We start from the raw sequence: 25,089 nt of genomic DNA, 5'->3' as shown, positions 1-25,089 counted from the left end.
TATCTTTTGGCAAATAGTTTCCCAGGCTTAATACCTTTTCCTTTTTATCTACACTGCAATTTCAGTGTCATTAAATTCTCTCTCCATGGCATGTTCCTTGATTAGGAAACAAGACCACACAGTTTACTTTCACTCAACTACTTCTATCTCTACCATCTCCCTCTTATGGTTTTCTTGCCCAAGTGTTGATGATATTTTCCAAACTCTAGAAGGAAACTATTTCAATAATACATACTTGATAGGATATGTCATATACTCCCTGCAGCTCTACATCAAGAAAATTTGGAAATAAGCTCTATCTGTGTGGATATCTCTAGAATTGTAATAATTTAGAAAGAATTTGGTATTTTAAATCAGGATTTTGGGATTTTCTTTTTTATATACGATGAGAAATCTCACACTGACATTCAAAGAGATATGTTGTTAGGAGGAATCTTATTTTTGTTGTCTGCTCAACAATAATTGCAAGAAAAACAATAACAGTAAAAACTAACTAAAATAGAAATTATCAAAGATCAGTCATGAGTCAATAGAATGCTACCTCTGTCCACGTGCATGTTATGCAATGTCTATCTTTATCCTTTGAAAGTCAGTCTGAAGTGGAAAATAAAGAGAATTCTTTTAAAAAAAATTACAATTATACATTCTGCCTGAGAACAAAAAACCCCAGGATGCTAGCCTTGCTTTTTTGTTTTCTTCTCTGTAAGCTTAGTGACAGCAATAGCAAAGGCTGCAAGCCCTGCTTGGATATAAACACTGAAGGATTTGCTGATACAGAGAAGTAACCTCAAACAGCTTCTCCACAAGAGGCATTTTGTAGTGTTCTATTCTTACAAGTGCCTTTTTGAATGGCTACTTTGGAACTATTTCTCCAGGTAGAGAAGCTTTTAAATGTATTTTCATCCATCAACTTTAAGAGTATAACAGCATAAGAATCCATGAAATTCAAACACAAATATCTACTGTTCAGAGAGTATACTACTAGAGAATTTAGAATGATAGACTAAAATTTATCTTCTGGATCTAAATCTGGTCCCCGAGAAGTCAGCTTTAGATCCTTTCCTTAGCATAGCATAGCTCCTTTCCCTACAAAGAAACATCAACGTACCTGTTTTTAAAATAAAGAGGATTTATATTTATGTATATTATATATATTTCATAAAGAGCGTTTATGAGGATCAGAATCTGATCTTCATGAACATTGTTTATAAAGAGCTGGAAATATGTACATGGCTTCTTGGCAGAGAGCAATACCAAAGGAGAGGAGGCCTCTGGCAGGTAGAACCTCTTAAGAATGTCTTGCAGTGGAGGCTCCTGTTTAGGTCCTATGGCTACAGGCATTAATCTATCCCACTATAAATGTCTGAAGGTTCAGATCTCAATCTGAAAACACCATGCCTCAAACAATGAAGAAGAGTATCTTCTAGGACAAAAATCCCATGTATTTAGGACAAAGCAGGAGAGAGAATAACATGGCAAAGACAAATGCAGTGCCCAAATGCTGCTGCTGAAGTGGAACAGACATCAATTTAAATTCAGACAAAAAACCCCAAAAGAGACTTGTGCAAAAGTTCATTTCTATGTAAAGTGAACAGAGCCATATAGAGAACTCAAAGATTTGGTATATGTAATGGTTTATAGTCTACTATCAGGAACAAATTCACATTCAAAATACTGAGAGTTCTCATTACTAGGAGCCTTTTTTTTTTTGAGACAAGTATTTGAAAACCTTCAACAGATAAGAAAACTTTCTGTCATGTTTTATATATGTTTTTGCAGGCAGAAAGTACAAAAAAGTCCAAACAACCAGTGAACCAGTGAAAATTTCACAGTGATAATGGTTAATCAAAATGGAAGGGAGAAGATATTTTCACAGAAAGAAATTGTAATTTTCTATATTTAAAAGGGTTTTGGGTATTTTTGTTTAAGCAGGGAGGAAGTGCCAATTTCAAATCTAAAATTGTAGATTATTGGCCACAGTTTTCCACTGTTTTACCTATTTTACTCTGCAATGTTTTGGCAGGCAGGATATACGTGGCTGTGAGGTCAATTTGAATCAACATACCACATATGCATAGGGATCTGTCAGTTTTAATTTCAGATTATAACATATTTTATAAAAGTTCTACAGTCCTCACAGTAATACAAAAGTCAAAACACCTTCTGCCCTCTTCCACGTTATGTGTTAAGCATTAGATCAGGAAAAGCACAAAGCCAGTGTCATTTTCCTTAGGAACTTCACCACACTCCCTCCTACTGAAAAGGTAGCAGCAGTACTGCTGCTTACTAAGTGCCAGCTGAATAGAGCTCAGACTAATCACCAAGCACTCAGCTGGGTCTTGCAGTCCATGCTGGGCTCTGTGCTACTGACACTCATACCAGGCAGTTGACACCACTTTTTTTATAGTTAGAAGAAAGGCAGTGTCAGCTTTACAGACTAATTACCAAAGTGTTAATACAACCAACCACCAGCATTTTCTGTAGGCTTTGAGGTAACATTGTCGTCAAAATTCACGTAGAAAACTAGTGCAGTACTACAGACTACTTAGCATGGCCTACAAAACTTCTGTGAGGCACAGAAGCACTGATGAAAACACAGCTCTGACTTTATTGATGTTCTATGTAAATGGGAGGGTTAGAGGAACTGCAAAGATGGAAGATGCACCAAAAGTACTGCACCAAAGTACTGCTGACAGAGCTTTGACCTTGTCAACCAAAGGGTATATCTGCATCTGGATTACCAAAAACAAATTGACCATTTGTTTTTATTTGTATTTCTATACAAATGACTACTTTTTTTGTTTGCTTTCAATCATCCTTCCCAGTCTTTGTCAATAATTCATTTTACAACAAAGTAGGGAAGTCTTTTTCAAAGAGGTAGCAAATTGTGAAGGGTGCAGTATATAAATAGAAGCATCTCTGGCCTATAGAAATCACTGTAAATTAGTGATAGTTTCAGGATTCGTGATGTATCGGCCTTTAATTCTGGGAAGAGGAGAAATGGGTCATCCTTTTCATGTTGTTCTACAGAGAGTAAAATCTGTTGAAATAACATGAGCTTGTTAGATTCAGTTGATAATTTCTACCCTTTTCACAGACTGTCAAATCAGTCAGTTGAGAAATGTAGTGCTAAGGGTATAAGAGAATAATGCAATCAGTGGAAAAAATACTGAAAGATATTTTTAGACAGGTCAATACAATGAGGAAAAAAGTCACTATGTATTGTTGAACAGAAGTTAAAGAAAATATGTCCATTCCCATATAGTGTTTGAAATCTATAGCAGAGACACCATGTGTTTTATGATCAACCACATATGAATTTAAGTTTTTATTACAAAAGGGCTTTTTCAAAGATAGTTGTTAAATGTCAATTTAAAAAATACATCACACAATGTTAAGGAAACTATTTAATTGCCCAGCTCTTTATCTAGAGCAGTTATTTAAACTTTAGGCCCATGAGACAAAGAAATTTGTTACCTCAAATTTGTGGTGCTGCTTTAGCAACAGAAAGAAGAAACCTTAAGAATAGACTAGGGACTGCTAATCCTGAGGAACTCATAAAGCAGCCAGGTGAAACAATCTGTCAGTCCTGGTCACAGACACAGTGCTTGGTTTTTTCTCTCCCTTTAGTAACATTCAAAATGACCTGAAATTAGAGGCCTATGAAATTCCAAAATTTAAAAATAAAGATATTGCCTTTTTTTTGGTTCTTTCTCCATTTTGGTAAGTGATCAGAAGTCAGCTCAACCAGCAGCATCAAGCAAAGCAGATTCCAGGCTGCTCTTTGTGGCCTGATTCCACAGCTTCAAACAGACTGGAAGTAGCAGCACAAAACTGGAGCATAACAGCCTAGATTACCTTCTAGATTACAGTTTTACCTGCAAGATGCTTCCTTTGCTACCAAATTGTAGTTGAGTTGCCTTAGAGCTGCCTCAGATGTCCTATGGCTTCTATAAAGTAACCTTATTGTTTTTTTTTCACATACTGTTATATGATATAAAGAAACAGACATCCCACTGTAGCTAGCTAGGAACTGTGCCTAGTGCAGCACTAGAAAGATGAAATATCTGAGGGGTACCAGGCCTGGTTTCACTTCAAATAAGTAGTATCCAGAATGCTGTTTAAATAAAAGGGTGCATGCATTAGATATTCACATTCTGTAAGACAGCAATGAGATGTTCAATTAGTTTGAGGGAGAACAAAAAGCTTATTAGCATATTTATCATTATACTTTAAAATAAGATTGAATACTCATTAAACATGCATAGAAGAATGTAAATGAAATTAAATCGTCACAGGCAATTTTCAAACACACCACTTCAACCAAAACCTTTTGCCATAGTGCTGTGTTGAGATTAAACATAATGTAAACAGATGTTTTTCCACTGCCTCTGCAAAATAGCAATTACATTTGCAGGGCTTACCTCTCCTTTTGACCCTGCTACCACCTTTTCATCCCTACTCCAATGATATAAGTAGGCTGCAGTCTCTTTCTAGTCCAGCTCTCTACAGCCTCTGCTAACAGCTTGTTTTCAGTATCAAGTCCTGAAATCATTAGGTATTTAATAAAATCTTTAATTTTTCCCTTTTGTGATTTATAGTCTATTCAGAATAGCAAAGGGTGATTTGAAAAATCGTGTTCCTTCTGAGTACTCTGAGTATGAAGGCCTTTGTTAAGGAGAGCAAATTAATTGTGGTCTTTTAAATTACTACATTTAGAAGCTAAATCTTTCCTGATACTAACACTATGTACCAACAAAATAAAACAACCTTTTGGCTTATTTGCCAAATTTATGTTGTTATTACTTATTAGATATAGAGTTTCATTGATGAACAGCATGCTTTAAACACAATCACAGATAAGTTCAGTTTTCTTTTGATTTGATTTATCACAGGAGTCTTGCATAATAAGTTCAACAGACACAGGTTCAACCTTCAGCTTATCCAAAAGCAGGAACTTTCCTTTCTAAATATCCCTAACTATTCTAAATTTACATTGAAACTTTACAGTTTATATCTAGTAAGAGTACTCTTTGAACCTGCTATATTCACCACTAGGAGTTTGGCTGGAGAAAGATTGACTAAAAGCTGAGAAATTTTCACAATTTGCACTAATGTCATAAAGAATGTTGAAGGAGTAATCCTAGCCCTGAAAAAAATCTCAGTAGCAAGTATGAAAGATAGAAAAGAAAGATAGAAAATTATGTTTGTTTTGCTCAGTTTGCATCATTTTTGTCAAAAGAGTGGTCTGTTTATGTCTACAGATTAAGAAATTAAAAATAGCTTCCCATTTGATAACATACACTGTTCAATTAAATTGCAACTATAGCTACAGAAAGGTAGGGGAAGACAGTGGTAAATGGGTCAGGCAAGGTGGAAAAATACTGTATTGATGTTCATGCTGTAAAGAATTACTTTACTGTGACATACTTCATTATTCATGCTGATGTTGGTTTGGCACAAGAAAACTGTCAAATAGCAAAAGTCTTAAAACTCAGTAGTAAGCAGGCAAATTCAATTAATGTTCTGATTTTACAGTGAATTTATATTTCACGTTTGAAACACTAAAATGCAAAAATTAGACAGAATTTTTTTTAATTGCTTCAAAAAAGTCAAACCAGCAAAAAAGGTCCAAAGTAGTCTGAGGGGGAAATTTTGAAACAGATTGAAGTGTTAAAATACTGAGCACTGAAGTGTTAAACTTTAGTAGTTTACCACAACTGTGATCCACAGTCCCAGAGTAAGTGTTAAACTGGCACAGAGAGAGAAGCTACTGGTAGAGTTTTGGGAGAAAGGCTGCTGTAGGCAGCTACCTTGAAGTGAAGTTTCAGACCTCCTCACCTTAAGAAACCACTTCTTTACAAATTGAGGAAAGTTGTCCAAATCCTTTAGGAGTATAAAGTTTAACACATGTCCTTCTCAATATTTCTTGTTGGTGAGTTTGGCAAGTTTCTATGCCTGAGTGGCAGAGGCTTTCAGAGACGCTTTTTCCTCATGCTTACTGTGGGACTGTGGATCACAGTTGTGGTAAATTCACACTTCAGAGGACATGTTTAGAATTTTCCATTTGTTGCAAATTTAAAGGAAAAATACTCTAGATGTGGAACTGAAGATTTCAGAGTTAGCGGCAGAGTCAGTAAGTTCACATAGATGGGCACATGGTCACCACTGCCCATTCCGAGCAGCCTGAGTGCAAGCCAGCTCCATCCACAAGCCTTATAGCTATGCCATAACTAAACTGTTCTTTGTCAGGGTGTCCTTGGGATGACAGCTATAAGGACCAGATATGATTGCTTCTGACAGGCTTCAAGCAAAAGGAGTGTGAGCCCATCGGCTTCGGCCTGTGAAGACATTTTCTCGAAAGTGGTATATCTGGGCTTGATCATGCCTTTTATCTGTGTTAATGGTTCACTGATCTTATTGGTGTCAAGCCATATCAGCACTGTGCTGTGTTTTGTTACCCAGGTATGTGACCCTATGGTCAATGTTCCCTACTTTGCCAGTGCCAGCAGCCTCTGTATCTTGGTCCAACAACAATCTCTGGGTTTTCTTCATTTCACACCCTCTGCACAGAGTACCTGTCCTGAGTCGTTTTGCAAGTTCACTGTCCTGAAAACTCTTTAGTCCATTCCCCAGAAACACTTCTTTCACAACACCTTAATAATACTAGCAAACAGGACATACATCTTAATTAGAATAAAACAACAAACAAACAAGCCTTTTTAACTGCATTATACCAAGCACCATTCCTTGCCAAGTGACCACATAATCTTATTGTTGTTCCTCCTGTCATTCCTCACCACCTTACTACCCAACAATTATTCTATGTCTGTAATTAGTTCACACCGCTGCAACAAGAGATACTAACTCAACACCTTGGGACTGTCTGAACATTTCCTAAAATCAGAAGGATTTTGCAGGGGACAGCAGCCACTGGTGGCAACTGCTTGGAAAGTTCCTCATGAGAAGGAGTCCCATGTCCTTTTGCTTCAGAAAGTCACTTAGCAACTCCTAGAAACCAACAACTGGTTTCATTCCTGCTGTCTCAGGCCCTTACCTAATGAGATCTCTGGCAACAAATACATCTTCCCTTTCTCAATGCAGTTCTCCTCGTATCAGTTCAAACTGTTAAAAGTAAGCCAGGTGAGCATGATTTGCTCATAATAAGCACCTAATGTAATAAGGAATGTCTATTCCATTTAAATTAAGTAAAGATTTCACACCCTTTCATTTTTGAGAAGCATTCATCGTAGACAGATATTCATTCTTAAAATGAGACTACTAAGTCAAGCTTGGCCAAAATTATAAAATTTCTTTACATTTCTTTATTGTTCTATTCAGAAAAGACGTCAAATCTGTGCTGCAATTTGCTGTGCAGTACCTGAAATACTACAAGGTTTTTCTTCAAAATTTAACCTATAATCATATTATGGGTTTTCTCACATCAAGATAATATTTGGTAGTTATTCTACTTGTTCTCTGTGCATACTATAATCTTACTTTGTAAGCATTCTTGAAAGCATGAGATTTAAAGGACTTAGAGCTTTATGGTTGTTTTACATCTGTTCACTAGTAGAAAATATTGGATAGCTGATCTCTTCTCTCTAGTGAACTCACAAAGCCTTTTATAAGCATTATTGGAATTACAAACATGAAAATGCTCTTTTTTAGGCTATTAAAGACAGAATTAATGTAATAAAATGTCTAAACATCTTTTAAGTGGTAGACAATACACTGATTATATTTTATTCTATTTTCTAGCTTAACAGAGCCCAAATTGGTTCAAAACCAGCATTTAAAAACCTCTGCAATTGAACATAATAAAAATTGCAATGTCCCATACTCAGCTTTAGGAAATGGTAGAACAAAAGTTAATTGTACACCATAAATTGTGGATACACAATTACAGGATCACTCTTTGTTTTTCTATGACCCTGTTTTCAATAAGTCCACTGCAAAAATCCAGTTTGTGGAAAAGAATGAGGGTTAAATAGAAAATGCTGTGTCTGTCTAGAGGATCCTTGCAAGGGTTTGGTTGTTCTGACTTTGAGGCCCCAGGAGTGGGATTAGGAAAAATGCTGGGCAAGAAGAGGAGGATAAATAAATTCCCTCTGTGCTCTGTCTTGCTTCTGCAAAACAGATGTGTTAGTGCCTCTTATCTGACAGGCATATTCCACATAGCAATGTGTTAGTATTTGTGGAGGAAGAATTTGTGGAGTGGAAAACACTTCAGAAGAACCCTTAAATGCTAAAGAGAGACCCTATGAAATCTTCAGCAATCCAAGTGTGAGTTGGATGGATACAGCACTGGTCAGAGCCAGCAGGGCTTCATGAGAGGAAAGACCTGCTTATCAAACCTGATTTCCTTTTATGACAAGGTAACCCACTCAACTGATCAAGGGAAGCCAGTTTGTGTAATCTTTTTGGATTTCAGTGAAGTTTTCAATACTGTCTCTCACAGGATCCTTCTGGACAAAATGTCCAGCATAGAGCTGGATAAACACACCATGTGGTTGATGAGTAATTGGCTCAAGGTTTGGGTATAGGGGTAATAGTGAACGGGGTCACATCAGACTGGCCACCTGTCACTAATGTGGTTCCAGAGGGCTCTGTCTTGGCCCTTGTGCTATTCAACATCTTCTTAAATTACTTGGATGCAGGACTGGAAGGGATACTAAGCAAGTTTGCAGATGACAAAAAACTGGGAGGAGCTGTTGACTCCCAAAGGCAGGAAGGCCCTGTAGAAAGACCTTGACAAATCAGAGGACTGGGCAATCACCAACCATATGAAGTTCAAAAAGGGAAGGTGCCAGACTCTGCACCTGGGATGGGATAACTCTGGATGTACAGACAGACTGGGAAATGAGATGCTGGAGAGCAGCGTTGTGGAAAGGGACCAGGGGGTCCTGCTCAACGGCAAGTTGAATAAAAGTCAGCAGTGCTCTGGCAGCCAGAAGCACCAACCATGTCCTGGGGGACATCAGGCAAAGCTGGTCAAGGGAGATGAATATTGTGTGCAGTTTTGGTCACCACAGTATAAGAGAGATATTAAGCTATTGGAAACAGTTCAAAGGAGGGCGACAAAGATGATGAAGGGCCTTGAGGGGAAACCATATGAGATGCAGCTGAGGTCACTTGGTGTGTTCAGCCTTGAGAAGAGGACAGTGAGAGGTGACCTCATTGCAGTCTAAAACTTCCTCGTGAGGGAAAGAGGAGGGGCAGACCCTGATCTGTGCTGACCAGTGACAGGACCTGAAGGACCTGAAGGAATGGCCTGAAGCTGTGCCAGGGGAGGTTTAGGTTGAATATTAGAAAGAGGTCCTTCACCCAGAAGGTGGTTGAGCACTGGAACAGGTTCCCAGGGAAGTGGTCATATCACCAAGCCTGACAGAGTTCAAGAAGCATTTGGACAGTACTCTCAGGCACATGGTGTGACTTTTGGGGATGGTCCTGTGCAGCATCAGGAGTTGGACTCAATGATCCTTATGGGTCCTTTCCAATCTAACATATTCTGTGATTCTGTGAAAATTTAAGAAGTGGAACCAGACCATGAGTCACAGAGAGAATAATGCTACAGGCTCTCATTTTGGACATGACCCCTGTTTCATGTTGTTGAATCGTTACCATTTTCAGATAATTCTATTTCCAATGTCCATACATCTCCCAGAAAATTGTTTAAGCCACCAACTGCTCATCTGTACAAAATGTTTTGGATAACCTTAGCTGTGTGAGCCAGGAGACAGGCAGTTTACTGTTTTCTTTATTTAAGTTTGTCTCATTGAACAATAGAACTTTCTACTTGTGGCAGTTTGAGCCACATTAGAAATCTAAGATCCAATTTTCAGGCCTTCCCGCACCCCTTCCCACAATTTATACTAACACTAGAGAGAAACTTTCAGGCCAGAGGCTTCTATAGGGGAAGGGGAAAGTATATACATTTATTTACATAAATAAATATACTGTACAAACCAAAAGCAACTATATATATATATATATTTACATTTCTGTCAGTCCTTTTAGCCCCTCCCATTAACTTTAGTCCAGGAAGAGCCTTTCAAGGCTGATATGTAACGAGTCTCTCTCTCTCGTGGGAGTGTTCTGGGCTTGAATGCTCCCCCTTCACCAAGCTTCAGCTGTTTGTGGCAGTTTTTCTCCTCACGAAGTCCAAGAAGATAGCTTTGAGTCTTTGTTCCTCGGTCTGCTGTGTAATCTCTCCCTCTCGGTCTCATGCCTTGGTTCATAGGCTGCTGCAGTGTAGCTTATCAAGTGGCTGTGTCCTGGAATCTTCATTCCTCCACGTCAGTTTTCGGCTGCCCCCGGTCAGCTTCAGCAGGCAACTCCCGAGCTCTTGGCCTGTCTCCAGTTTCTCCTGGGATTCTTCTCCCGAGCGCCGGGCCTACCTCCTCTGACCCGTCTCTTGGCTCAGCTTCAGTGCTGAGCCCTTCCTCCACTTACAGTGGAGGGAAAGAAAAAGCCCCCCTCTACAGCTTCACTGCAGAAAAGGAGGGGGGAGAGGGCTTGGCTGCAAAACCTGCCTCTCTCCTCTTACCTCAGGTGCTGTGAATCTCTTCCTTCACAGCACACACTCCAAATGCTGCTTCCAACTCTGGCCCAAGCAGAGCTGGGGGAGCCGCAGGGCTCCCCTCTGGAGGGGAAGAGAGGGAGCCCAGCCACCCCCTGGCCTTCTCCACCTACACACAGCAGACACCAACAACACAACACCAAGACTGCCAACAGCTTCTGGGGATGTGATACATGATTTTGAGCAGAAGTGAACAACATGGACAGTGACTGGCTCTCCAGGGAACACTGCCCTGGCACCCAATCACCTCTGAGCCCCTCGAACTCTCAAGGAGGGGCCAATTTCAAACCATGATAACACTGCAGTTCAATATCTGAAACTATATGAAAAGGGAAACCTGAGACAAAAGAAGCAATCTATTAAGAAGACACTAATTTCACTTATAGATAAATTAGAAAAGAGAAGTTATTTCCTTGGGCAGACAAATGAAAACAGTAACACTCAAAAAGTCAGAAAATAAACCATAGTAAAGTATGAGGACGTGGGAAGCTCTTTCCATTGCAAGTAGCAGTCCAGAACAGGTACAGCATACAAAAAGTCACCAATCACTATCACTGTTGAAAGTTTAGGCTCAGAAAATCAGTGGTTGGTTCTAAAAAGGGCACCCATATCTCACACATCTCAGGCAACAGGCACTATTTCCCTGGTCACCCACCTCAAATACTCCACATAGTCCCTGACCAGTCAGGAGCAACTTCATGGAAACAGGGTGTTTTAGTTGCCATGCCTGTTGCTTAGTCATTAGCCTTCTTCCCTCTGAAGACTTCTACCAAGGATGCCAATTAATGCAAATGGCTTGTAATTAGCAGTGATGATTTTTGTAATGTGGATACCTTCTCAGTATGAACAGAAATGAGCCACCAACTCATTTCACATGAGGTAACCATCAGGAGGTAAAGATTTGCAGTTAATAAAGGCCCATGTGAGAACGAAACCAGTGACTCAGAAGAATAATGCATTGTCTTGCAATACTGGTCCCCAGTGCTGGCACCACTAATATAACTGAATCATTGTCAATCCTTTTAGTGAGAATGTGAAAATTCTCTAAACATTTACTTCACATTTAATTTCCTCAGAGATGCATGTTGTGTGTAATACGTGTGCTGCCTCCTGACAGGGCACCTTCTCCATTACTTGGAGGGGAATTTAATCCCTCAGTATGCCTTCTGTTTTCACCTGTCCAGTTCCACTCCCATCTCGTGCCAGCACAATGCCTGTGTCTTCTGCCTTCACTTTTGCGCTGCTAATCCTCCTCTTGACCCTCTTCGGCACCACTTCCCTGGTTCTCCTGGAAGCAGATGTAGAAAGGCTGCTAATAAATAAGTTCCAGTATCTCCGTTCTCTTCTCAGCTCCACTGAGTTCTAATTTTACTGTGATTTTGAACTTCTTCACTTGACTCATTCCCTTTTGTTCCTTGATCCCTGTTACTGTCTTTTCTGTAGTCACAACACTCAGTGATTCACCTCTGAAACATATGAACACCTGGTTCGTATCTGTTTTTATCACCCATAGAATATGCTAGCTGCCTTCTCTCTCATTTCACATCCCCTCAAACACCTTTCTTTGACACAAAACATGACATAACACTCGAGCTTACTCCACTGCCCCAAACACATGAGCTCCCACTTAGTCCTTCTTCTCTTTTATTGGCCGATCATGGATCAATTATCATGGATCAATAATCCTTTGTGGCTCCTAATTGCTATTTTTTTCTCCCTCAAAGACCATTCTCTGCTTTCCCTCCTCAGCCCAGTGATGACCCTCTCGTCCATGTGGTAAAGGTGGCTGAAAGCAGGCCTCCCCCACTCCAGGTCCTGTTGCAAGGGCACCTCCGAGCTGCCCTATCCCTGCTCCAGGGTGGCACCTGCAGTCAGAGCCACCCTCGGGCAGACCCTGGGTCCCTCTGGGCCTGCTGTGGGCCCTGCCCTAGACCTGCCCACCACTATCCTACCACAAAACTCATCTGTCTCTTGCCTTGCTGCCACCATTGTTCAAATGGTGGGGTTCAAATGAGGGTTCAAAATGGGGGCCTCTGTCTCCCAGGATTCCCCCTCCACCAGTCCCAGCCAGCCCTCCCTCATGGTTCAATCCCAGGTCTCCCTCCCCCGAGTCATGGCTCTCCAGCACCTTCCCTTCCTCCTGTATTTTGAGCTCCTTCACTTTTTCCAGAACTCCTCTGTAAACCCGTGTTCCTACATACCCGCTTGTGCCATGACTGACCCTCCCAAGCTAACCTTCTAATTATTTGTAATTAGCAATAACAAGAAGGAATTGACAAGAAGTGGAGATGATCAGATGTGAGTATGAGTTCAGTGCAAATGCTTAGAGAGACAAAAACAGCATCACAGAAGACTGAATAATCCTGTAATAATTCTGTGTACTTTCCTCTTTCCATAACCACTGCCTGACACTCTCATGCCCTGTGTCCTGTTATGAGATATCTAGCCTTGATTGTAAGCAGAAGCCATCCACTTTTATATCCACAGGTGCTCAGCACTAACAGAGGTCAGGGCATCTGAAAATCAAACTAGGTTTTTAAATTTTCTATGTAAAACAACATCAAACATAACTGTTGCAGCCTGTGCTAATCTATAATACAAGGCTTTTAAATTACCTTGAGCTTGTCTCAGCTTCCTTGGATTCCCTGTACTAAAAAGTCCAGCCTTTCCTGTTCTACCCACTTATTGCACCTCTCATGCATCTTTTACTGCAACTATCCATGACTTAATGTAATGGCAGACATGAGAATTTGGCCTTGAGGAAGATATGCAAATTGCTTTTTTTTTCCATAGAAGATTAAACTTGCTTTGATGACACAACTTGCTTCCTTTTTCCCGCTCTCATTGACTTTCCCCCTCTGCCACAGTCTACTCCATAATGCAATATACTTTCTCCTTCTTCTCCCATCATAGTTCCGTTGTCTTTATCCACTGGAACCAGAATCCCACTATAAAGGCCCTGTCACTTTCACTTCTCCTATAAAGGGTATTCCAAACTCATAAAATTTCTTTGAAATTTATTTATTTATAAGAAAGAAGGAAAAAGTCTTATCATAATAAGCTATAAATTACAGAGGTGACTTTATCAGCAGAAAATTTTATATGTGTAGAATTCTCATGAATTGTCGGAGTTTACTATTAATTTGATTCTAATTCTTGTCTCTGCGAAATCAGTGAAACATGACCAGGAGCAGGTGAGGCCTCCCTGAGGTGGAAGTAAGTTTGAAAAAGTGACATCAAAGCTTCTTTTATTCATCTTATTAACACTGTTGCTGTGGTGGTCATTTGATGTGAAATACTGTGAACTGAGTCCTTCTGAAGAGAGGTCCACCAGAATGTCCAAGGTGTCTGAGACGACCAGGTTTTAAAGGGGTTATTTGTATTACCATAGCTCTTTGGAGCATTTTGTCTAGGAAGAACTAGTTCTGTGATGGGTTATCAGCCCCAAAGTCCTTAAATCCAGGTAAACAATTTACATGACCTGGTATTTATTCCTCAGTGTGGGGAATGAGACAAAAAACAGTCCACCTCAGCCTAAGATTCTCAGTATGGAGAGATACCCATGCACCCATTCACTCACCCCTGGAGAACACTTGTCTCACCTTTTCCTTTATCTGACTTTTTTAACAATCAACAGAAAATAAGCAGTCATTTTCATGATCACTCAGTATATGTAAGGGAGGCAGAGTGTGGATTAATCTTCATTTCTGGCCTGCCACATAAGAAGTCAGCCCCACAATCTGGCAAAGTCTGGGTGAGTTCATTCAATTCTTCCACTCAGAATCCTTAGTGAAGGCAACCATGAAATACCTTATTGCTTTCTAACCACTGAAAAAGAGAGTTTAGAAACTGCTCAGCTGGGACAGTTTAGTACTAATAATGCCTCTGTGTAAGGTACTGTTTTCATTAACTCTTGTATGTTTTCTTCATGACAGATCAAGGTGTTTCTTCAAACAGTAAGCAGGAAAGGGCATTAAAATGAACCATAAAAATGATCAATCAGGATAATATCTTACTCCTGTTCAGATCACATCTACTTGAGATAGATGATGGAAAATGTTTTTTTTCCCCATGATTTCACAGTAGAGGAAAAAACCAATTTCAAATGTAGCCTAGTGCTATGTCAGTATGACAGAATCTTTCAAATCAATTTTGTTTCCATACTGAAGCTAATTTACATGGATAAATCCCAGAGGCTAAATCTTTACTTTCTATTATACTAATTTCCAAATACTCATGATCCATGATATTTGTCTCCAAATTTAAATGGATTTAAATATGTGTATTTTAAGGGAGTTTAACCTCTTGATTTGCATGTATTGGTCTAACATTGTGGTAATTAAATCAAAGATATGTCTGCCAATATTGATATTACTAAGGCATAGAGAGAATAAAACGAGACCAAAACAAAAAAAGCTGTGGTCTATGCCATAAATGATTCTAGTTGAATCCTTGGGTATGCATATAGCTGGGGGTTCATAATTACTTATAAGAACCTGTAATTTTTTTTAATTCACATTTACATTTAGAATCCACTTAATCAGGCACAAAATTCCCTATTATTGATGGGCAGCTGAAGGATCAATATGACTGTTTGCAGAAGTAACAAAATAGCTTTAAAGTGACAGAATCTTTTTGTAGTTTCCTTAGTAACTTGGAGAACGTTGGAAACTTTCTTCAATATTGCAAAGTACCATATACCTGAGCTCTTTTTTTTTTCTTATATACATTACATAAAGTGATTTCATGAAATGGAATAATTTCAGAACTCTTAAAAGGATTACAGAATGCCCTAGAATATCTGAGTGATTAGTGGCATCACTGGGTCATATATTTTGTTAATGTTGAATCATGACCTATTTGAATAATCTTTTTGACTTATTTGCTACTGGCAGGTTAGTGCACTGGGTCGTACAAGTATGTATGTATATTTGCAAAAATATATTTTAAAACTTGATAAACACATTTTGATAAAAAAGATTTGATAAGAGACTGTTTTTTTCTTTTTTTTTTAATTTGACCACATTATTTCCTGTGCCCACCACTCACACCAGAGAAATGTGTGTGCTTTTACCTAATCTTTTAATCCCCACATTTCCATTCAAGTACATGTGATCCCGAGCTAAAGTTTTATGCTGTGTTTTCTCTTGGTTTCAAAAGAAAAGATTAGAAGAATTGCCTGACAAGCACAAAATGCTGACCATATAACTGTCTTTCAAGAGAAAGTAGGACATTTGTTATACAGAGGATGCGGACAAGTACTTTTCTAATATTAATCTTCCAATATGCAGAATTACAACAGGGATGTTATGTGTTTAAATACACCACAGTGTCTTATTTAAGACAGGATCCAACCTGGGAAAGAATTGGAGAATCTTTGTTCCTGATAGAAGTTCTCATACTAAGAATTTTTAAGTGGCTTTCCCTCCTTGGGCTCAGAGTCTAGGGCAAAGGTGTACTTTCAAGAGGGTATTTCTCCTTAACCGGATCTAAACATCTTATTTTGCAATACGAAAATAAAAAGTGAGGTAAGAATACAGAGCAGAAGCTGCACTAAGCAGCACTAAGCATAAGTTACATAAGGATTTAGAAACCACCCAGCATCCTGGTACCACACATGAACACTGCATACAAATAGCTATTCATTTAACTTATTTTAGTGAGGAGTATTTCAACTGTCCACAAACACCTAGCATCCTACAATAGGATTTGGGGCCTTTACATTCAGTTTTAAAAATCCTACTTTTAAAGTCGGTTTATTTGCTTACACCAGCCTCAATTACAGCAACACAAACATGATTTTGGTACCCAAAGAAATTACAGCAGCTGAAATAAAGGTTCGTACTTTTTCCAGCACATAGACAGTCAAAATAAAAGTGCCTTTTCCATTTCAGGAAATATTATAGCTCAAGTAAATTTTGTGTTTCAAATGCACATAAACTGTATGCTTATTGGTATCATAAACAAAAAGGGAGATTTTACTTTGTAAGAGAAAAGCAGCTGGTAGCTGTACTGTATGTGTGCAGGAGAATTAGGTAAGTCATGGCCTCCCAGGAATAAAATCAGCCATTATCCCTTTAAGAAAGTAGACAGCTGGGATGCTGAATTCTGCTCACTATAGCAAGTATATATTTAACTTCACTGAACTGCCTAAAGTTACATTAGCGAATCCATCTGAAGAACTCAATTGGGCCTTCCTGTCTAGACTTGAAAAGTAAATAAATATTACCTAATGCACGGTATTCAATACACCACCACCAGTCACATTTATAGACCCTTGCTGCAAGATCAAGCAAGCCAGTGATAACTCCTCTGCTCACTATTTTGGGTCGACATCTGTACTTTGTTTAGTCTGCATTTTATTACTCTGACTGCCCATTCCTTGCATTCAGCTGCTTTGATTGATACACTGATGGCAATTGATGTCTGCATTTAAGAACAGACCTTCATTCTAGGTTGAGTAAGCCACTGAGCCACTACTTGGTGTTGCATCAGAACAGTAACTTGAAGACTCTATGTGCTTATATATGTCTAGGAGCTATGTAGTATCTAAAGACAAAGAAGTCCAGCTCCACAAGTAAGACCTTTTGTCCTCACATGGAGTCATGAGTCCTCCACAGACCCACCTCTGAGCCAACTGACAAATGGCATTGCCTTCAGTTTTGGAAAGCAATTACTCTTTTAAGTGTATGCTTAGGAGCAGTGGGATGGCAGAAAACAGCAGGCTATTCCTATGTTGTTCACAGCTGTTTTGAGCTACTTTACAGAAAACTTACTGCATACCATGAATCTTACTTTCAGTTGTTTAATGTTATCAGTTGGGTAAAATAAGCCCAAAGTTGACACTAAATCACCCTTTAATCTTATCACCCTTTTGATTTTACTTTACTGGGTTTACCATTTGACACAGTAAAGCACAATAGAGGGGCAGTGATAGCTATAGTCAATTCATTCTACCTTGGAGTAGAATGGTGAGTATCACCATTGGTGATACTCACTCAGAATGGTGGAGTATGAGGATACTCACTCCCTTGGCGAGTAAGAGCAGTGTTTTCACAGCAATTAGAAGAGAAAGCTTATACAGCTCATTATCATAGCTACTGCATGCACCAAGTATTATCCTGAAGTAAGTTCTTTTCAGTCAGTGTAAAACATGAATGCTGAGATGTTGCACTTTGAAGAAATCCATATTTTTGTTTTTAGCCTCCAGGACCATAACTAAGTGTCAAGGCCTACATCATTACCCTAGCAAGATCCATGAGCAGTTCCTTTAGGGGTGCAGCTAGAATTAACAGCAGTGTACTTCTGTTCAGAGTGCAAATGGGCATAGAAACAGACAAGGTCTTCAGGGTTAGCACCTGTCATCCCTACCCTGAGCTGTAGCAGACTTCTAAAAGATAGCATAAAGAAAGCAAACCTGCAAGATTTTTTGTTCTTCAAAAGCACAGTATGTTGTGTTGTAGAAAGAGCAGAGAATGCTGCTTCAGATTTCCATTCTCTTTATTGCCAACAGATATTTAAAATGCCAAGGTCCAAAAAACATGTAATAAATACTTCACTTTAGGCTGTAATAAATTAAAAAAAAAAATTAACAAGGAATGCACTTTGCCAGCCACAAGTGTAGGTATTTTTGAAAAATAAAGGGGAAAAAAAAAAGTATGGCCATAGTTCACAGTTAAGCAACCAGAAGCTGCTTGTTACAATTATCCCCAACAACAGAGCTCTCCCTTCCCTGCCTTTCCAGATGTGTATTTCACAGTTTTAATCCATCAGAGATGCTCTTTTACAGAGCAAGTAGACACACTCTTGCTCTGAGTTCAAGTCAAATGTATCTTTAACACACATGAAGCAAGGAAAATTATGATCCGAAGAACTCCTTGTCACAATAGTTTAGTCCAAAAGTAGGTTTAGGCTTCCAATAGATGTGTGCCCAGCACACTAGGACAGTCAAGTTTTCGTACCACCACACATCTATCAGTATACTAGTTGCTCCATCATCTCCACTGTAGATTCACAGTGAACAAGAGGGTCCATTTGGTTTAACTGAGCCAGTGCCTTCAGTTATATCGCTGCAGCAGCATGTTCAGAGCATATTCCATTCTGTGTTTTAGTTCCAATGAACATCCAGAAACCAAAAGAGTTGTCAGATGAAACGTTGTTGACATCCTGTCTTCATTGATGTATGTAAGGAGATACTCCTCACTCTGATTGCAAATTATGACTTTTGTGTGATCATGATAGAAATTTACCTGCAAAAGAGAAGCAAGTTCCTGTTTGTATTCTTCCTCCTCTCATTTTGAGACTTAGCCAGTTTTATTGCTAAAGTATTTTAAGAAACATTTTCTACAGAAATGCTACCAAACTTACTTGAAACGTGCCATCATTGAAGAGCATCATTAATGCTTTATCAGATTTGAGCCACTGTAAGAGATAAAGCCTAGGCCTGCGTACATCTGTTAGGCTGGGCAAGTCTCCTCCCTAGGAAAGGGAACAGATGGTGTTAAGTACTCAGTTCACATTTAGTGTATTTTTACAGCTCAAGACCCTGAAAGTGCTGAACTTACATCCATGAGGTTCTCCTCCATATAGTGAGAGAAATACTTCAGTACAGTTACTTGGCTAATGAACTGTTCAGGAGCCTCTGTGGTTGAGAAGACAGAGCATTGGCCCAGCTCAGCATAGTAGTGCACTGTTCTGGAAGATAAGAAAATAAGGAGGTTAGTGATGAAAAACAAGAATTTCATGTTTAAACTGCCATACTGAGTTGCTGGCTTTGTAACGATTCTTACTTTTTATCTGGCAGAAGGCTCATATGCACCCCATTGTTGAAAAGGACGCCAACAGTGTGGTCTGACAGCTGGTACCCAAAGCCATACTTGTTAGAGTAGTCCACCCATTTTGTAACCCACTGGAAGGATGCTGTCAGCTGCTCTTTGGGAATGCTGTCTGCTTCTGGCATGTTCTCCAGACATCCTCGCAATACCCTTGCGACCGTATCAGCAACACTTCCCATGGTACTGTCTTCCAGACCTCAAAAGGAATGATTAATTATTAGATTGACAAGAGCACTTAGCTTTCCAATTTTAATTTTTCAAAAATTTGGCCGTAAAATTTAAAGCATAAAAAATAGGGGATGAAAGCAGATGTTTGTTTCAAGCGTTAGAATCATGAAGAAAATAAAGGTGTGATTCAGAATTAGAGATTATATTTTGTTGCATTTACATTCACTGCTACTGCTGCAGCTTCCCAAAGTTCCTCTGACTATCATCCGAATAGAGTCTCCAATCTGCTTAGTTTCTGGCAATGCTCCTGGCTTTGCTACTGTTGTGATGAGAGGCTGGATCTCCTAGAAGAGATGTCAGATGAATAAACATGAAACACAAGGCAAGGCTTATACACAAGTTTTGCATGGCTCTCCTATTTCTCAACAAATGATAAATTACAGGGAAACTAGTACTAATGTTTCCAGCATGTACAAAGAGCTGCTGTTAGACTGAGCTTAGACTAGCATGCCAGGTCCTTCCATTCTTTAGATCTTCAATTTGCATCTCACAGGCTATTAATCAGTTCTCTGCTCTCCTGTCCTAGCAAGGGAACAGCTGTGTGCAGGTCTGAACACCAAATGGCAAGAGCTAGATCTCAGCAATTTATTCTTTTAAGAAGTCCTAGTTAATCATGAACTGAAGCCCTGTATTTGGAATATTGAGAAAGAGCACCTGGCAGACAAGTTACCACATAGCCAACAATGGAGTCTAGGCAGATACTATAATTACTCAAAAGACAAAATTTATAGTCTCCCTACAAAGGCTACCATACCTTGGTGATGCTTGGCTAAGCCCTCTTAAAGCAACTCAGTTAATCATTTAAGCTTGATTATACTGTGTACAGTCCCAGCTCTGATATTCAAGTCAAATATAATTTAATTATAGCTACTCCACCCAACTGTTACTGGATTTGAATTGAACTGAACTTGCACATACCTCATCTGTTCTGTGTTTGGGGGGCTGCTGAGTTATTGAGGTCTTCTTCAAATCATGCCTGAGCCTGTAGATTTCTTCATCTTCTTTAGCTAGTTTGTCTGCAATACAGGAAAAAAATACTTCACACTGAATCTGGAAGCGCTGTTCAGTTACAGAAAGCATAACAAATTAGCTGCAGAAAGCACACTTTCTGTCCCCCTTCAGTAGCTTCTTCTAAACACGCAACAGTCTCCAAGAAGAGTGATGCAATTATACACAAGTTACTAAGAGAATAAATTTCAATAAACAGTACAAACTAACAGATGATCAATTTAGATTGTCAGTATGCCATAAGAAACATTCACTTACATAAGCTGACGTAGGTGGGCAGGCTACCATCTATACTTATGAAGAAAGAGGTCAAAATAACCCAGGGGAAGCTCTGAGACAAGTGTATGTGCTCCAGTGCTATCTCACAGATGTATATTACCAACACGATACTGATGCAATAGAGATAAGTTTTAAGTCTAACTACAATCCACTTACTATGTGTGTCGAAGTATCTGGCTTTATCCTTTTTACCACCAAAGAGAGCAGCAGCTGCTTTTTTGAAGAAATTTTTAGCAGGACTTGACAAATGGAAGTCAGGAATGGTGTGACAACAGCTAGCAGAGAGTCTATCAGGTGTAAAGCCCTGTGGAAATGCAATACAAAAAAATTTTAGAACAGTGCATCTTTGTGTGGATACTTCTTAAGCTAGAACACTAAACAGTACAAACCTGTAAGAAAAATTCATGTCGAATTATTTCATCTAAACTGGGCCGATCTTCAGGGTTTTTTGACAACATGCTAGCTATTAAGTGTTTTGCAGGTGCCAAGAGAGATGAAGGCAGGTTGTATCTTGCTTCCCTTATACATCTGTACGTTTCTTTAAGATTTGTAGTCTCAAATGGGGGTCTTCCCAACAGCATTGTGTACCTGTTTAAAAGCAAAGGAAAATCATTTTATTTTACACACCCACAGTACTTATGTACAACTACAAAAAAGGCTTCATCTGTCTCCTAACATGAAGGAAAATTTCTGTACTTAGGCTACACATGTACAGAGGGCTGCAAATGGATGCATTCCCTTTGAACTCTTAAAAGCCTAAGCCAGTGATAGAAATATTTCATTTCAAAGGCAGTGAAGTACTTACATTACACAGCCTAAGGCCCAGATATCAGATTCACAGCCATGCCCTTGTTTGTTGAGGACTTCTGGAGAGAGGTAATTTGGTGTGCCACATATTGTTCTGAAAAAAATCAAAGAGGCCACAGAGCTGGTTAGTATTTCCAACAGAAAGAGGAGAGAAGCTATTTTTCATACAGCAGGTTTTCCTCTCAAGTTCAGACATGAATTTAAGAGACTCCTAAAGAAGAGCTGTAGGAACTTTGATAGCATACATGTTTTCCATTGTGCTTTTATGATACAGGAGGGACAGACTCATGCCTGCACTATTTGTCAGTCAGTACACCCAGCCTCTGGCATTTGCTACTACTCAAAAGCAGAAGTCAAAGCATAGCAGCCCATTTTCTAGAAGCTAAAGTCTTAATCTCAGAAACAATTCATTTTTGCTATGGAACAGGACTTCTCCTTTCTAAATGAATTTGGTTTCACTTACTACTAGACTACACAGTTTTGATGCTCCTACCTTCTTCTGTGCTCTAGTGGTTCCAGCCTAGCTGCCAAGCCGAAGTCACCCAGTTTCAGTTCCATGTTCTCATTGATGAAAAAGTTACCTAGTAGACAGAGAAATACCAGTTAGTCCATTTCTTGCAACGTAGTAATGCATTTGCCACAGGTGCTGAGTCATACTTTGTTCAAAGCCAGAAGCTAGCCAAGATTTTTTTTTTTTTCATTAGGAATGCTTAGTGTCATCCCTTAAGCACTCCATGTTTCCACTGTAAAGACAGACTGCACTGATTCTACTAATTAAGTTATCAGCATACAAGGGTAAATGGTACAATGCTGACAGGGCTGGAGGAGTGTTTTGAAGTTGGCAATGTGCAGAACTTACCTAGTTTAAGATCCCTGTGTAAGATTTCCTGTTCGTGAAGATACTTTAGCCCTGACACAATTTGCCTGAGGTAGTATCGTACTTCTGGTTCTGTCAATACCTTCCTTGCTTTTAAGATGTGAGCCATTGACTGCAGAGGAAAAAGGTAGAAATGTCATTGAACATTCATGCACAAGATTCCCCTTGAGTAAAAGTAAATTAATACATGGAGAAACAACAACTAAAGTCACAAAAAATACCTTTTACACATCACACATATAAATTAGTTGCAGATTCCATGTAAGTAAATACTGAATTTTTCCTAGTTGATGCTCACCCTTCTACTGCAGTATTCCAGAAGAATGTAAATATTCTCTCTGTCTTCAAAATAATGGTAAAACTGTACAACATGTCTATGATTAAGCATTCTGTGCAGCTCAATCTCTTTATCAATCTGAAAAGACAAGAGAGGGTGAACAAAAAAAAGTGTTAGCCTTAGTTCCACAACGTTGAGCAGACTAGCTCTATTAGAACCATTTCAGGGAAAGGGCTAAGCAATCCAGCACACCAAGAGTTGGTGAGAAACAAAAGCACTCATGCATACACACCTTCTCCCTTTGATGAGGTTTTGATACTCTGCTGTGAGGAATGATTTTTGCAGCATAAACTTTATTTGTTGTTAAATCTGTCATCTCATAACACTTGGCAAATCCACCCTAGAAAGACACAGGAGAAAAAGGCAATTAGAGCAGGTATGAAAGCATTCCTACACTTAGTCATTCACCAGCTCATGTGTTAGTCAAGCAGGGCAACTTCCTTCGCAAAGGGCAATTTGCTAAGGACAGGTCCTGGGTTCATCACCTATCGGAAGGTTCGCGCTCCCCACTCCTCGCATGCAACACTAAGTCATTCCCGCAGGCTCGCCCGAGCCGAAGGCGCGATCCCGCTAGTATTTCGAGGCAGAGACGAATCGGGGGCAGGAAGGGCGCTCGGACCGGGCAGGTCGGGGCCAGCAGGTCGGCTCACTCCCGCTTGCAGGGGAAGCACAGCCCCGCAGGAACAGGAGAGAGCCCTCCCCGCTGAGAAGGGCGGCGAGCCGGACTCAGCGGCCGCCGCCCCGGGACGGCTCGGGGCCCGCCGCGGCCATTACCTTTCCGAGCACCTTGCCGCGGCAGTAGCGCTTCCCCGTCGTGGGGTCGGTAATAATCCGGGAAACCTCGGCGGCGGGGTGGCCGTGCTGGTGCGGCTCCTCTGCCTTCTTCCTGCGCGACTCGCCGCCAGCCGCCCTGCCCGCCGCTGCCTCGCAGCACTTGCACCGCCGCCGCCCGGCGTGTGCGCGATAGTCCGTAGCAGCTCCATCACCGCGCCTCGCCTCCGTCCGTCCTGCCTGTCCGTCTGCTTCTACTCTGCTTCACCCGCCGTGCCCTTCCCACCGCTCTCCGCCGTTTTCCCCCGGCTCTGTCCCACTCCCCCGCCGCTCCGCTCTACACTGACAGCACCTCCCCGGCTCGCCTTTATAAAGCGGGTGGCGGCCCCGCCCCGGTGCTGCAGGACGGCCCCCTCTGGGGCTCCGCTCCGCCCGCTCGGCTCCGCGCCCCGCCCCCGGCACGGCCCGAGGAGACCCCGAGAGGGGCCAGGGCGTGCTGTCGTGCTCTGCCTTCCCTTGCCCAGCCGTACGGCAGGAGTGGAGCACTGTAGCTGGCAGGAGCTGAGCCACGCTCTTGTCCCCCTGCAGCTGCGGAGGCTCCTTTGACCACGGCCGTCCCGGAAGGGGAGCTGGGCAAGGGGAGCTACATCACAAGTTGTGTTTTTCTTCACTTGAGGATTGCACCGTGCGGGAGTTGGTGATGGACGACCCGAGCTGTGGCCTGCAGGAGCAGCACCCTACCGCGTGCCTGTTGCTGCACGAGAGGAAGGGAAGGAGTTTTTCCCACCTGTGCCAAAGCAGCTCCATCACAGCAGAGAGACGGGGCAAGCATGGAGCTGAGGCCCATGGACTTGCTCGGACGGTGCAAGTGATTGGGGCACATGCCACAGGGGCTATCGTGTCCCTCCTTTAGCATGGAGAACCCAGGCCTAGGGACACCCCCCCCACCACCACCACCTCTCTGACAACAGTCAGGTCTAAAATCTTCTTTTCATAAGCAGAAACATCTCAAATGCAAATCAAGTTTGAAGATACCTGAAGACAATTGCAGTACTAGACCTCTGATCTAGGTGTTTGCATACAGACAATTGTTGAAGAGTGAAGTGTGTGTCTGGGAGAAAAAGTAATGAAATGTGAAACAGTCTTGCGTTTCTCCATTCTGGAGAGGCAAAAATGCTGGAATTCATTACTTTCTTTGTGTGTTACGCATTTCTGAAGTAGTATTTGCGTTTTGGCACACACTAAGAACTTCTACCTACTTTCATTGTTGGTAAAAGTCAAAGACTAGTTAATTTAATAGGAATTACTCTCAGAACATATAGGTGTATAAATTATTTTAGTGTCGGTCTCTGAAAAACCCTCATTT

At 40.6% G+C, this 25,089-nt stretch overlaps 1 protein-coding gene across 1 annotated transcript; it reads right to left on the bottom strand.

The window, feature by feature from the left end:
• Nucleotides 1–18,064: 18,064 nt before the first annotated feature.
• On the bottom strand, nucleotides 18,065–23,950 carry PLK2 (polo like kinase 2). The gene is given in 15 exon segments (XM_018070472.2): nucleotides 18,065–18,831; nucleotides 18,950–19,060; nucleotides 19,147–19,276; nucleotides 19,372–19,612; nucleotides 19,805–19,928; nucleotides 20,563–20,660; nucleotides 21,088–21,235; nucleotides 21,321–21,519; nucleotides 21,737–21,832; nucleotides 22,232–22,319; nucleotides 22,598–22,727; nucleotides 22,914–23,030; nucleotides 23,185–23,292; nucleotides 23,727–23,890; nucleotides 23,893–23,950. Coding segments are annotated over 15 exon segments (1,989 nt in total). The 5' UTR covers nucleotides 23,936–23,950; the 3' UTR covers nucleotides 18,065–18,639.
• Nucleotides 23,951–25,089: the final 1,139 nt, after the last annotated feature.

Source organism: Manacus vitellinus, unplaced genomic scaffold, assembly GCF_001715985.3.
Source record: "Manacus vitellinus isolate BGI_N305 unplaced genomic scaffold, ASM171598v3 scaffold_18_pilon, whole genome shotgun sequence".
Lineage (NCBI taxonomy): Eukaryota > Metazoa > Chordata > Aves > Passeriformes > Pipridae > Manacus > Manacus vitellinus.
This window is presented reverse-complemented; position numbering and strand designations above follow the sequence as displayed.